The sequence below is a fragment of the Channa argus genome, chromosome 17 (genome assembly GCF_033026475.1).
Source record: "Channa argus isolate prfri chromosome 17, Channa argus male v1.0, whole genome shotgun sequence".
NCBI lineage: Eukaryota > Metazoa > Chordata > Actinopteri > Anabantiformes > Channidae > Channa > Channa argus.
Genome location: NC_090213.1, coordinates 4,911,441 through 4,923,986, shown reverse-complemented (window position 1 = coordinate 4,923,986; position 12,546 = coordinate 4,911,441). Strand labels below are relative to the sequence as shown.

General features: G+C 40.5%; 1 protein-coding gene across 3 annotated transcripts in view; it reads right to left on the bottom strand.

Moving 5' to 3' along the window:
* The window catches only part of map3k5 (mitogen-activated protein kinase kinase kinase 5), a 62,321-nt gene extending 50,481 nt beyond the window's left edge, over window positions 1–11,840 (bottom strand). The window contains exon 1 of one of the 3 annotated variants that reach the window (XM_067482968.1): window positions 10,818–11,840. In XM_067482968.1, the coding sequence (XP_067339069.1) occupies window positions 10,818–11,229 (412 nt within the window). In that variant the 5' untranslated portion in view covers window positions 11,230–11,840. Of the gene's footprint in view, window positions 1–6,943; window positions 6,964–10,817 lie in introns of those variants that run through there. The other 2 variants (XM_067482965.1, XM_067482966.1) reach the window with 2 other exon arrangements.
* Between the last annotated feature and the right edge of the window lie 706 nt (window positions 11,841–12,546).

Sequence of the window (12,546 nt, the reverse complement as noted above, 5' to 3'; positions counted from 1 at the left end):
GTTAAAACTTGCTAAAGGCCTGGTTTTGTCTTTGTTAAAAAACAAATAATGTTTTGATTGTTTGATGTCAGGTATGCTTAAAAATATGGCACATACTACATGTTTTTGTCCCAGCGGTGCAAGAACACTGTTACTGTACAGCTAACGTGGAAATGACTAGATTCTCACTTTTAGGGCTTTTTGAATCACATGCTCCATTGCCTACTGAATGTGTGGGTAGGCTAGTCCATGCATCATAACAATGTTATAAAGTGATAAGTGAATGCTTGAAACAGCTCAAAAACCTCTTAACATTGACGCTTTGTAACATTATTTGCATGTTACATGACATGTAATGAAACATGAAATGCATTATCTGAGAGTTGAAGGAGCAGAAACCTCACATGAATGCTCACAATTTGAATGCACAATTAACATCGAGCAGTAGATTTAATTCAGTGGCTCTGTGGCTGCGTGCCAACAGACCACTGCAGAGTATCAGAGTTATTGTCAGTGATGAGGGGCCATGCAGCTCCTCACACTCTTTATCACAACATGCAAATTCAACCAGGAAGCAGGTACTTGTTGCTGGCCTCATGAGGGTGAGGTTCTAATCGTCAACCCCTTCCTCCACACAAGCTTTGGAAAACAGCCTAGCAGTTAGAGGACAGGATATAAGGGATTTTGAGCTCTGTGGCTCTGTGCAATGATGCAGAATATGAAGAGGGTTTATGCCCTGGTTGGGCAGCCAGCATCTCTTCACACAGGATGACTGCTCAGTGAATGAGTGACATATAAAGCGGAGAGAAAAAGTTCACCTCAGTCCTCAATTTCACTGACCTCTGCTTAACAACCACTTCTTACATTCATAACTGTGATGCATTTCTATCAATTATATCATCACAATCACATTTGCTGTTAAAGCAAAACTGACACTTTATTTTGTGGCTTTTACTAATATAACAAGAGAAGTATTTGGTACGCCAAGATTAATCTCATCACAAAACATCAACACAAATATACATGGAATAAAAGGTCGTTTCACTTCTTCTGTGCTCTTATCTTATACACAAAAGGTGCAACTAAATGTCGACATCCAGACAGCACAGGTTGTCTGATGAATTATACATAAGCTCGTCTCATTTCTCTGCTAGCGGGAGACTCCATCAGTTTTATATCTGAACGAGATTTTAATGCAAACAGGCCATTAAGAGGCAACAGCGTGCTACATAGCTATATTTTCTGACAAGAATAAAAATAAAGGTGGCAGTTTTGTTTTCCAAGTGCAGCAGAAACTTATGTTGGGTAATTTCGCATTGCACATCTTGGAAACTCCACCTGCTTCATGGAAATTGTTGGCTGTTTGTCATTGGGCAGGGCTAATATAGGTGATGGATAAGGAACCCTGCCAACTACGGGGACATTTGGGGAAAAAAAGGCAGTGCGACACAAGAATTCTTGTTCTGCTGAAAGAGTTGAGAGCAGCAACCAGTTCTGGTAAGCGTAAACAAAGACCTAAAGAGCTGATGGTATTTGAATAGCAGGACAGGATGCTGTCATTATGTATTTTGGCGATTAATGTTCTTAATAAACTAACACTTTGTGGTAATGTGTATGTTGTGCTAAATTGTGGAAATTGCATTATAAGTCCTGTGAAATCTGATCTGGATTTAGTTTAAAATGGTTACGGTATATTCCATTTGGTTTCATTTAGGGAAACCAAATGGTCATTTGGAGTCCATTTGGTTTCAGCTTGTGAAAGAAAAAGTTATACATTTAATAAAATGTGTCGCAATTGTTTGTGTCACCCACTAATTTTGCTTCCTCATTTCATTGTGGACTTTTCACCAAAAAGTGTAGAGTTTTTCCATTGGCTTTCAATAGGAGCAAACAATTGTATTTGGAAAAACAATACATACATTAACTGTTTTCCAGTGGCTCCAGATCTGCTAATTCACAAGCTGCCAAACTGCAAAGGTACAGTCGTACTTGCAAAGGTAAGGCGGCACTGCTCGACTGCCCTTTCATTACAGCAATGAAGATTTTCAAAATCACCAAAGTCAAAACAACTCCAACTCACCACCAGAAATGCAGAGGGATCACAAAAACAAAAAAATCAACACAATGTAATGTCAACTTTACATTTTCTATAGTTAATATTAAGTTACTTTAAACAAGAGTAGCGTATGTCTTGCAATCAGATGTCCTGATTTCTTACCATTGCAACATCAGAGCTGCATGCCTAGCGATGTAACAACAGACCTACCAACTTAGTTTTGACAGAAAGCTAAATAAAGCCAATAGTGGAGTAACTGATGTCATCTAGTCACACTTCCCCAACCTGATCACATGAGCTCACCTCAGCTGTTGTTGGGACTTTTTGCAATTACCAAATAAACTGAAAACAACGACACTAAAACATGATAAAACATGATGCCAAAGGGATGCCTTGATAATCGTGCTACACCTCCTACGGCTGGGACCTGCTACCGTTGACCAAAAGCAAATTGATTCCCTCGCCTACTGCAGAAAGCAGACGAGGGAAAATAATTCAATATTCGCTCACAATATTTGGCTTTCAGCAGCACATGGCCTGGTTGCTGCAGGCCCCACAGAGCCCAGTGGTGCCTCTGAGGAGGAGAAAGAGGGAAGCGATGGGTGATGATCAGCTCGAAGTTTAGAGCTGCATGCATTCACTGGGGATTATTCTGATGTCTGCTAGCTCCTCTTTATAGATCTTTCCCAGCCCTCCCCTAAGTACTTCCACCAGTCCCACATGCTCTTTTTGGAAAGGAGGAATCTGCTCAGTATTGTAATCATAGCTGGATCTAAATGGAGTCTCTTTAAGTGGGTATGGATTATTTCAGCAACTCAAAGTCTGTTTCACTCATGTGCTCCAAGCCAAATGGAAAGCATGCATTTACACACAAAGAAATCTATTTTAATGAGTGTGGGCTGATGAGAAATGTAAACAGTCGTGCCCAACAGCCTTCAGCTACAAACAACAGAGACTGTGTGCATCCACTACACTGTACATCCCTAAAGCTATGCATTGTGCATGCAAATGCATATTACCAAAATACTAATCTAAACATTAATTTACTTTATTCTAGACCTCTGTCATCTTTGGTGTAGGTCCAGAGCCAACAACCTGAAATGAAAAGATTAAAGCACAAAACACTCCAGACGGGTTATGCAGGTACAGGGGCTGCTTTTCAAAATTACAATGAGCCTTGTTTGCATTTTTCACAAATACATAAATTCCTCAAGTGAGTGAAAGTCTTCCAAATACTTAAAATATGTGCCTTAACCATTATACAGAGATAGTCCTTATATTATCATACTACTGAAATCACACAAGCTCAAAACATTATAGACATGTCAAGACAGGTAGAGTGGAGTAGTTAAAAATATCCTAACTGAAATCAGGAGGCCCATACTGGTATCTTGCTAAAAGCAACCAGCAAAACCCATTCCTGCACATTATGTAAGGCCCAACATATACTGTAAATTTAAATAATAGCATTGCCAGGAAATCTCTATATACGTTTACTGAAAACTCAACTTCAGCAGGTTGTTTTCTCTAACATTTACCACTACTGCACTATTCCCACAGAATTTTCATATAATCTGCTTCATGTAGCAAGCAGAGCAAGAGAAAAATAAAATGTTTGTATGTGTAGGTATGCACCTAAACCTTCACCTACCAACACTTAATATTTGTGAAAATGTCATCACATGGAAAAGCTAAGAGCACAGCAATATTAGCAGAAACACTTTTTACATTGGTCCCTCACAGGTCAGTTGTGTAGGCCTGCCGGTTCATTATCAATTACATAACTCCACATAAGATGCTTTAACAATAAGGTCTGAGCAAGAACAATGCTGCAGATGATGTGGGTAAAGATTACAGAAGAGGTTTTCCTCTTTATCTATAATGAAGAACGAGGGAATAGGGCTAGTGTTTGTGGAGATTTCCGTGGAGCTCAGCCCACATCTGTGACACAAGGAATGGTGTAAATAGGGTCTTCAAGCACCATTCAAAACCTGTTAGAAGACTTTGTCCTCCCCCTTAAAAAAACAACAAAAAAGGCAACCTCAAGAGCATTATGTTTAAGTTCTTAGCCAAACTTCCAGGAACTGAAGTTCTACATTTGCTGAATACTTAATTCATAACTTGAATAAGGTTTAGTTGTTCAGGAGCTTTTTACCTGTATCAACAGGTTTGGGTGTTGTCATAGCTGTGGTACACATAGCTTTATCTTATTAGCTTATCATTATGTTGCATTACTGTGTAAGTTACAGGTAGAACAATGGGCTTTTGAACTATTTCTGGTTTCACTGCCGTCACATTGAAGGAACATGCAAGATAATTGCGAGTAAGAATAAAAATGAGATGGTTCAACACACACATGGTGCAAACTTTCAATTTAGGCATTCTCCCAATATTACAACCTTGGGAAGAGAAGAAAAGCACTATGGAAGTCTTTTAACTGAGCATACCAGTCCACAAATATATCTCCTCTCCCAGAGGGTAATCTGGAAATACTAGACAATAGTTATTCAGTACTTTAGAAGCCCTGCCCAGGACAGAGATTAATACTGTCTTTATTTTTAGGCAACTCTGCTCAAAAGAACCTTGAAAATGCCATGATGCAGGAAATGGGGCCAACCTGCCAGTTTCACTGTTCCATGGACAGACCGGCCCTTATTTACCTCCACTGCACTTCTTTTACACACACACACACACTCACACACACACTTTACAAACTGCAGTGCCATGGCCCCGAGGGGGAAATAGCTGAGAACAGAATGTGAATTCATCCATGGCTGACAAACACACTGGGAGAAACCCGTGCTGCTGTGCTGGTTGCCCCGACTTGCCTACTTATTTACTTCCTGTTTGCTGTTTCAGTGAATCAGACCTCACTGAAAACGGGGGAATTTTTTGCCAAATAAACATCGTTTCAACCTTATCTCAGTTACTTCATCTGAGAGGACTGAGGAACAGTTGTATTTGCTTACAAATTGGTGCTCTGAAGTAAAACTGCACTCAGAAGGTAGTACGACTATGGCTGATGAAAACCTCTGTGCTCCTTGGTATTTTAACCATATTAGCTGCAGCAAAGTTTGCTCTGAAGAGGAGCTACATCATGATGTTTTACAGCATTATTGTGGTAAAAATATAGATCACATAGCAGGCTCAAACTTGGAATGTAAATTAATTATTTCCTTTATAGCTTCGTCAGTTTGTCCCAGCCTTTACTTATTTGATTGTAGAGAGAAACCCTGTCAAATGCCTCCTCAATTAAATGAGGTATGTCGTTACTGTTGTTGGTTAAAATTTGGTTGGTACAGGTTTTAGAGTATAAAACACCAGAGCATTGCAAAATGAAACATTAACCACCCAAAACGTTTTCTCTCTTACCCACAACCACCCATGCAAAATACTTGCAACCCATTCACTCTGTGACCTTTGCAGTGCATGTGCAGAATCAAAACACAGAAACAAAAAAGCCAATGCAAACTGCATGCATTGGTTGAGAAAGCTGAGTAAAACACCTCTCAACTATAGCCTGGTTATAATGTGTTTAGAAGACACTGGTGAATGTAAACACCAAGTTTGAGTGTGAACTTGCTGGATTCAGCGTTTTACATGTATGTAGGAGGAAAAAACTAAACATAGTAACAGTTGTTCTGCCTCAGAAAGGGTTCTGCACAATGGCCAACTGTTAGAGGTGCTGGTGTGCCTCCATCTCCTATATTAGTTTTTATGATTGGAACAAAAATGCATCATGTGTCTGGAGTAAACCTGCAGATCTTTGAGATGGATAAAGCCAAATTACTCCTATTGCGGCCTTATATCATACTTACATTGATATGAGACAGTTCTCTCTGCTTCACAGTCTAGCTACCCACTCTCGCTGCCTTTCACCTCAAATGAACCCTTGAAAAGCCATGAAAGGGAGCTTTGATATGCCGCTTCTCCACTTCCTGTCATTTTTCTGAGGAGCACTTAAAAGATGCAGCCTGAGATTCAAACAAGAGTATAATGCACTCACAACATGTTCTGCTTTATGAACAATAACTCCCCCAAAAAGACTGTATAAAAAGGGACATAACAGATTACTAATAACATGCAAAATGCAAAGATGTCTAAAGCAAAATCTAAAGTGAAATCACAGTGAGCCAAGGGGGCCTTACCACTAACGAATTCCCATTGTCACAAGGATTTCACAACAATAAAGAATGAAGAAGAACAGATTGCCAGCTTCCGATTTTCAGTACACTATACTTCCTGTTGAGAAAGATTAACCTGAAAAAATATCCTTTTCTCTCTAGCACACACTTATGGCTCTGTCTGCACCCTACCTCTCTCGCTGAAGTAAAGACACTTTCCCCCAGATGCCAGTGAGTGGCCTGTGGGCTAAGTCCTTCTGACCTCGTGCTCTCTAACCTCTGTGGAGCAGTCAAACATGCAAAGTAAACAGGAGGGAGGATAAACAACTTAGCAAAGAGTCAAGTGATGGGATTTGGGAGCAGTGTGGCTTCCTTCAGGAAAACTGAATGTACAATTTTACGCTGTTGACACTCTTATAAGAACCTGTCAGCTGATGCCCAGCTGTGTTGACTGTGAAAACAGCAGGACTTTGCATGCTGTTGAAGGGTTACATCTGTGCCCTTCTGGATCTACAGTTTAGATTTTAACTGTAGGTATTAGAAAACATTTCAAACTAAAGTCCCACCATTCATAGAAAAAAAAAAAAAAAGTTAAATAGTTTCAGCCATTGGCTTGGCAAAACAAGGAGAAAACGCTTCTCCTTTGTTTTCACGACTAGTACTTTCTGGGTTCTGGGCCTGTTAGAAATGATAAAAACTCAATGTTTGAACAATAGATGATTACAGAGAAGATATAAATGTAAAATGATTTTTAGAAAATCTCCAGAGCATGTTACTGACTCACCTTAGAGCTCAACAATGTGCTCCCTTCAGCCTTCTGAAAGAGTAAAAATACAAGTGGATGGCTTAAAAACAGCCGCATCTGGGTTGCTGGCAGAGTGCTCAGTGTTGGAGTAGAGCTCTGAGCACAAAACAAGAGGTAAGCAAACACTCAGACTGAGGCAAAGCAGCTTTCAAACCAGAAATAGTTCAAAAGCCCATTGTTCTACCTGTAACTTACACAGTAATGCAACATAATGATCAGCTAATAAGATAAAGCTATGTGTACCACAGCTATGTCAATATTCAAACCGGGTGGATACAGGTAAAAACCACATGAACAACTAAAATCTTGCAAGTTCTGAATTAAGTATTCATTATATGTAGAGATTCTCTCTCATTTAAATATGCCTCATGAAAAAAATCCTGAGCATTAGTAACCATCTCACACATGTATTTTTCATGTTTCAGAACAGGTCAACAATTACTTATAGTTTTGGTTTAAAGTGTTTGCAGAAGCATCAGCATGCCAACATGCAACTGTATGATTAGACATTTTGTCATCTCTCCTTCATTTTTTTCCCAGGGCTTTTCTGTTTAGAAGAGGGGCTATCATTACCCAACTAAATCCTGACTGAGGTGTCCTGAATCTTTGTCTCAAGTATAAAATGGCCAAGAAAATTAAACTTCTAATAGTGGAGGACTGCAAAGACACCTCTGAACAGATCACATGCCACCAACTGCGTCAGCTGCAGATGCATCTACGTTCATCGCTCTATTTGTTTGAATTTAAATGATGTGAATTCTGGGACTGAAGCCATGAGCTTACATTCTCATCATTAATCCCACCTGCAAGGCTCCACTTGTTGACCGACTTAGCTGGAAAACAGCAAAACCAGGCTGTTGAATTTCTTGAAAATCTGACATTTGGTCAGGGATTTCGAAATCTGGAAGCTGATACAGACCTCGGGTCTGCAATTCACAACTGTAAAGTGCTATTCAATAGGAGCACTCCCTCGGACCTCTTTGAAACGCTTACCATTGTGCACTTTGACCTTTGCTCAGCCACTGAATTTCTGTTCAGTAGTCAACAAACTTTGGGATTTACACCCACTTTTGGCATGAACCAGCACATCAGACAGATGCTTCCAAGTGTATGAATTTTAGCTGCTTGTACATATTATTTAATCACTTCCTGCAGCCAAAAAGAATTATCAGCAGATAGATTAAGACAGGTCATCTGCTTCACTGATTATCGCTAATAGACTTGCTAGAGCTCAACTAGGTGTATGAAGTCCTAGACAGGAATGAACCTCAAAGCTGCTTGATGTTCTCCTGAATAATATCTTTATATACGTTTCTAACGTGTAACATTGTCATCATGATAATCTATAATATAAATTGACTAGGATGATCTAGTCTATACTGCACATCTCTCTGACCTACAAGAAGAAACCCTTTGCTGTTGCTCCTTCTTACCCAGATTGAGAGTAGAAACAGAGGTATGATGTACAGATGATGTACAGACCCCCAAAGCTAATGTGTGATTTGTGATACTGGGAATAAAACCTGATTTGATTTGAGGCGATAATTGGATAATTCACCTTATGTTCTACATAGAAGAAACTACAGCCATTTTGCTTGTCCTAATACAGCATTCAATACCCTTCAATGGCTGCTATGTGAATATTTAGTCTTCAATTCAAACTGGTTTTCCTAGTCAGCACTGAAACACCTCAACCAACACTTGACAACTAAAGACGGTGACAGAACTTCAGGGCCAAACTGTTACAATGCGACTGGAGCTTTGATGTCCTCAACCAAGCAACAGACTAAGATAATGGCAGAAAAAAAGATGATAAAAAAAAATACAGCTCATTAATATGACTCAGAGTTAAGATCCCAAGTCTGTAGCATAAAAACAGTACTTAATCAACAGCTTTGCTTTTTGGGTTTTATTTCGAAACAGTTGGCCAATGTTTGCATATATATTTTTTCCCTTAACATTTCCTGTGTATCATGGGCTGAAGGCATGGCAAGCAGCTTTACCCATGTACTAGCCCAATGTCCAATTGTCCAATGCTTTTGTCCACCATATCACTTGAGGAGGACATGTATGTACAACTTCTGATTGCATTTTAATCTGGCAAGTCACCTTTCCAGACAACAGGGCTTTCAGTTAGGTACTGACGTCATTGTTTAAAACTTTTTGTTGTCTGGCCTTCATCTCTGGCGCACACTTGTGCAGGAAGAGGATGAAATAGTGTGTATTTAAAAAGATACAACAGTCCGTTTCTGGGAAAAATTCCCTCTCCTCCCAAGTGAATTATGAGAAAATTCCCCAGTAGTTCAGAGGAAGACAAGCGCTAAAAAGAAAGTGAACTTCCAAATGTTTGTACAACTAATAACATGATGTTATGACAAGTAACAGGTCCCTTGTGTTGAACAACACCTCTCTTTTTTAGAGGTGGAAAGCTTGGACAAAAAAAGTGCTTCTTTTTATATGCTGCTCTAATCTTGGCCAGAACACTCCCAGTTAAGGATCAGTTTGGTAAATTCCAGGTCAAACATCTCATTTTTTAGTGCATTAGGTTGAATGTATAGGGTTTAGTTTTAGTTCATTTCTTATTGTTGGTTAATTGAACAAATGCTTTATACAAAATTGATATGAATGACTATTGAATTGCTAAATTATGACTGTTATTTATAAACATTTTTTTTACCCAAATGTTTAGTCTGTTTTCAACCTTGATAAAATTTGACATCTACAAAAAAAAACAACAAAAAAAACAAACAAACAAAAAAAAAACAGGTGGAGGGGTAAATGATCACTTTCAATTTTCACTTTCATAAAAAAAAAAAGGAAGTTATGCTTTAAGTACCAATCATTGGTGTTTTTGCAATGTGCTGTAATTTTATTTCTGCTGAGCAAACTCCAATATCAAATATCTGAGTGTAATGCAAACACAGGCTTCTGTTTTTGGCTCATCAACATGCTGCCCAGCCCATTTACATTACAGCTGCTTTTTATTTAACCACAATCCCTCAAAGGTTTGCTTTCCATAGCTTTTTTTTTCAGTGCTTATTGTGCAACTGAACATTTCCAGTATATTCAGAAGCTGACTACTACAAATACAGTTTGAATATAAGTAGGAAAAATGGTTTCGGTCACAGAGTTCAAGGTGGTTTGCCTGCTCGGAGATTCCAGTGGAAAGACCAGCCTCATGGTTCAACCCATGACACCCCGGCACAACACTGGAGGTGCACAATGGAAAGGGAGAATCTATCTATCTATCTATCTATCTATCTATCTATCTATCTATCTATCTATCTATGTGTGTGTGTGTGTGTGTGTGTGTGTGTGTGTGTGTGGTGTGGGGGTTACTTCACAATAACTCCCACATTTCAGGAGCAAATTAAACAACCTCAAGCCTTCTTTAGCTCAATGGCCTCCATCCTTGCTCAACACAGTGTGGAAATCACAATGACATAAAGGATACATGCTCAAGCCCTGACATGTATTGTGTTAAGGGAGCCCAGAGCAACCTGTCCTCCAGGCAAACAGTTCCAAGAACAGAGATGAGACATCAAAAGGTATGATCTCCGACCCTCAAAACTAGTATGGAAGAAAAGGATTCATTCCTGTGGCCCACAATCATGAATTAGGGCACTTCAGAATGAGGGACTGTCAGATATATTTGTCTACGTGTTTAATCACGATAATACATTTAGGGGATTAACCTTAAAAACCAGGAGTCCGCATTTAGGTACATGCTTTATCACATCGAGAATGAGTTGTCACTTTGATTAAATGTTTGGAGCCTGTCAATTAACTGAATGATGGAAGCGATTTTCGAGTTTTTTTTAGGCATCTTAGAGATTAATTTCTCTTGACTCACCTGCGTTGTAGAAGCGGTCAAGCACCGTGGTCTCCCCAAAGTCCAGTTTACCAAAGTTCACGGTCTCCAGCTTGCTGCCCACACCTTCACAGGCATCCTTTAAGCACTGCAAAGCCATGCTTTCTGCGTTACTCTGCTGGCTCACCTCTCCGTTCACCACATAGGCCACCGTCACCGGCCTGCTTTTGCATGACTTCCCGGTGGAGAGCAAACCTCCGCCGTCCATTGGACACCTCTCCGTATTGGGGCTGAGTCCCCCGCTGGTCGAGTCGTGCCAGAAAGTCCCGGCTGCGGGGATACCGCAGACGCCGCCACTCTGGGTGCGAGTGCTTTCTCCGCCGAGTCTCTCTTGACCGGGACAACCACCAAAGCAAGGCACTGGCAAAAGTATCCCGTCCTGGTCTTGACTCATGTTGTCTCAACTGTCACTCACTGTCTTAAAGTGTGGGATGTGATGAGCGGCTTCTCCGCCACTTCTCCATGGAGAGCCAGCGTTACGCACGGCGGCTGCTCATGGAGCTTCTGCACAGGCACGACGTGCAACCCTGCTCCGTTTCCACACAGGTACACAGTCTGTTAGAGGCAGAGCCGCAACTCCACATCATGTTGCATGTTTGCTGCCGATGGCACTATTACACAAAAAAAAAAAAAACACCCGATAACGCTGATGGGCACCGATTGGCTGGAGTCACGACACTGTTCCGAGAAGGAGAACACAACAGGAAAAGCCAATAGATCCGCACATCTCAGTTCTCACAACAGATCCACACACTTCCCAAAGTTGAGCAACATCGCCGAGGTCTGCGCAGCGAGTCTCAGCTGAGTGCAGTAGTCGAAGCCTGTCATCGGCGGACAAGCTTGTTGCCTCTCAAAGAGAAAGTCCGCCGTGTGCGTTTGCGCGTCGAGGCTCCTTTCATGTGCAGGCGCTGGCAGACCCTGCCCAGTTTCCACTGTTATCGTCCAGTCCAGACTTACGCACGGGGCGGAGACACGACAGTGGGAGCTTGGTGTAGCTGGGCGGGGACACGATGACCATATGTGGAGTTGTGTACTTCAGGAAAGGAGCGGTTGGCTGAAAAAGAAAAGTTAATCAGTAATATTTCATCTGTAGCCACGACACGTCTAATTGGTTATGCTACTAATCAAAATGATAAATTATTAGGCCAATAATTAATTAGCTGTAATGATAAACATGTCGCCAGGAAGTGGAGGAGAACAGCCTTTTAGTGAATATTAATCTCTATAATGATGACAACATTTATTAGAGCAGTGAGCTGGAAGCTGTTCATAATGCTTGCAAACTAATTGCATTGTTTCGTCAATTAATCTTGACTCATCTAAATGGATTACAACGTAAACTGCGGCTGTGATAATTATTCAGTTGTGAAAGGTTTTACGCAGCCGTTCCATTTGCTGTCCAGCAACACAGTAACAATTGGCTTTCTAATTATTTTTTCACTTCACCTCACACTTGATTTAACTCGGAACCGACAGAGGCTGTGTCAGATCTGGCACCTGTTGAAACCTACCAGCTCAATCCTTTCCTGTCATGAGGAGGACCTCTGGTGGCAACCATGAAATATTACAGATGGACGAACTTTTCATGTTCTGTTAACAAACATAACATTTAATTAACTTTCTCGCGACTAGAAAATTACAGAACTACAAAAATTAACACGTTTAATAAATGCATGAATCTTTGGCGTCTTTGTGGTCGCACACAGCTTGA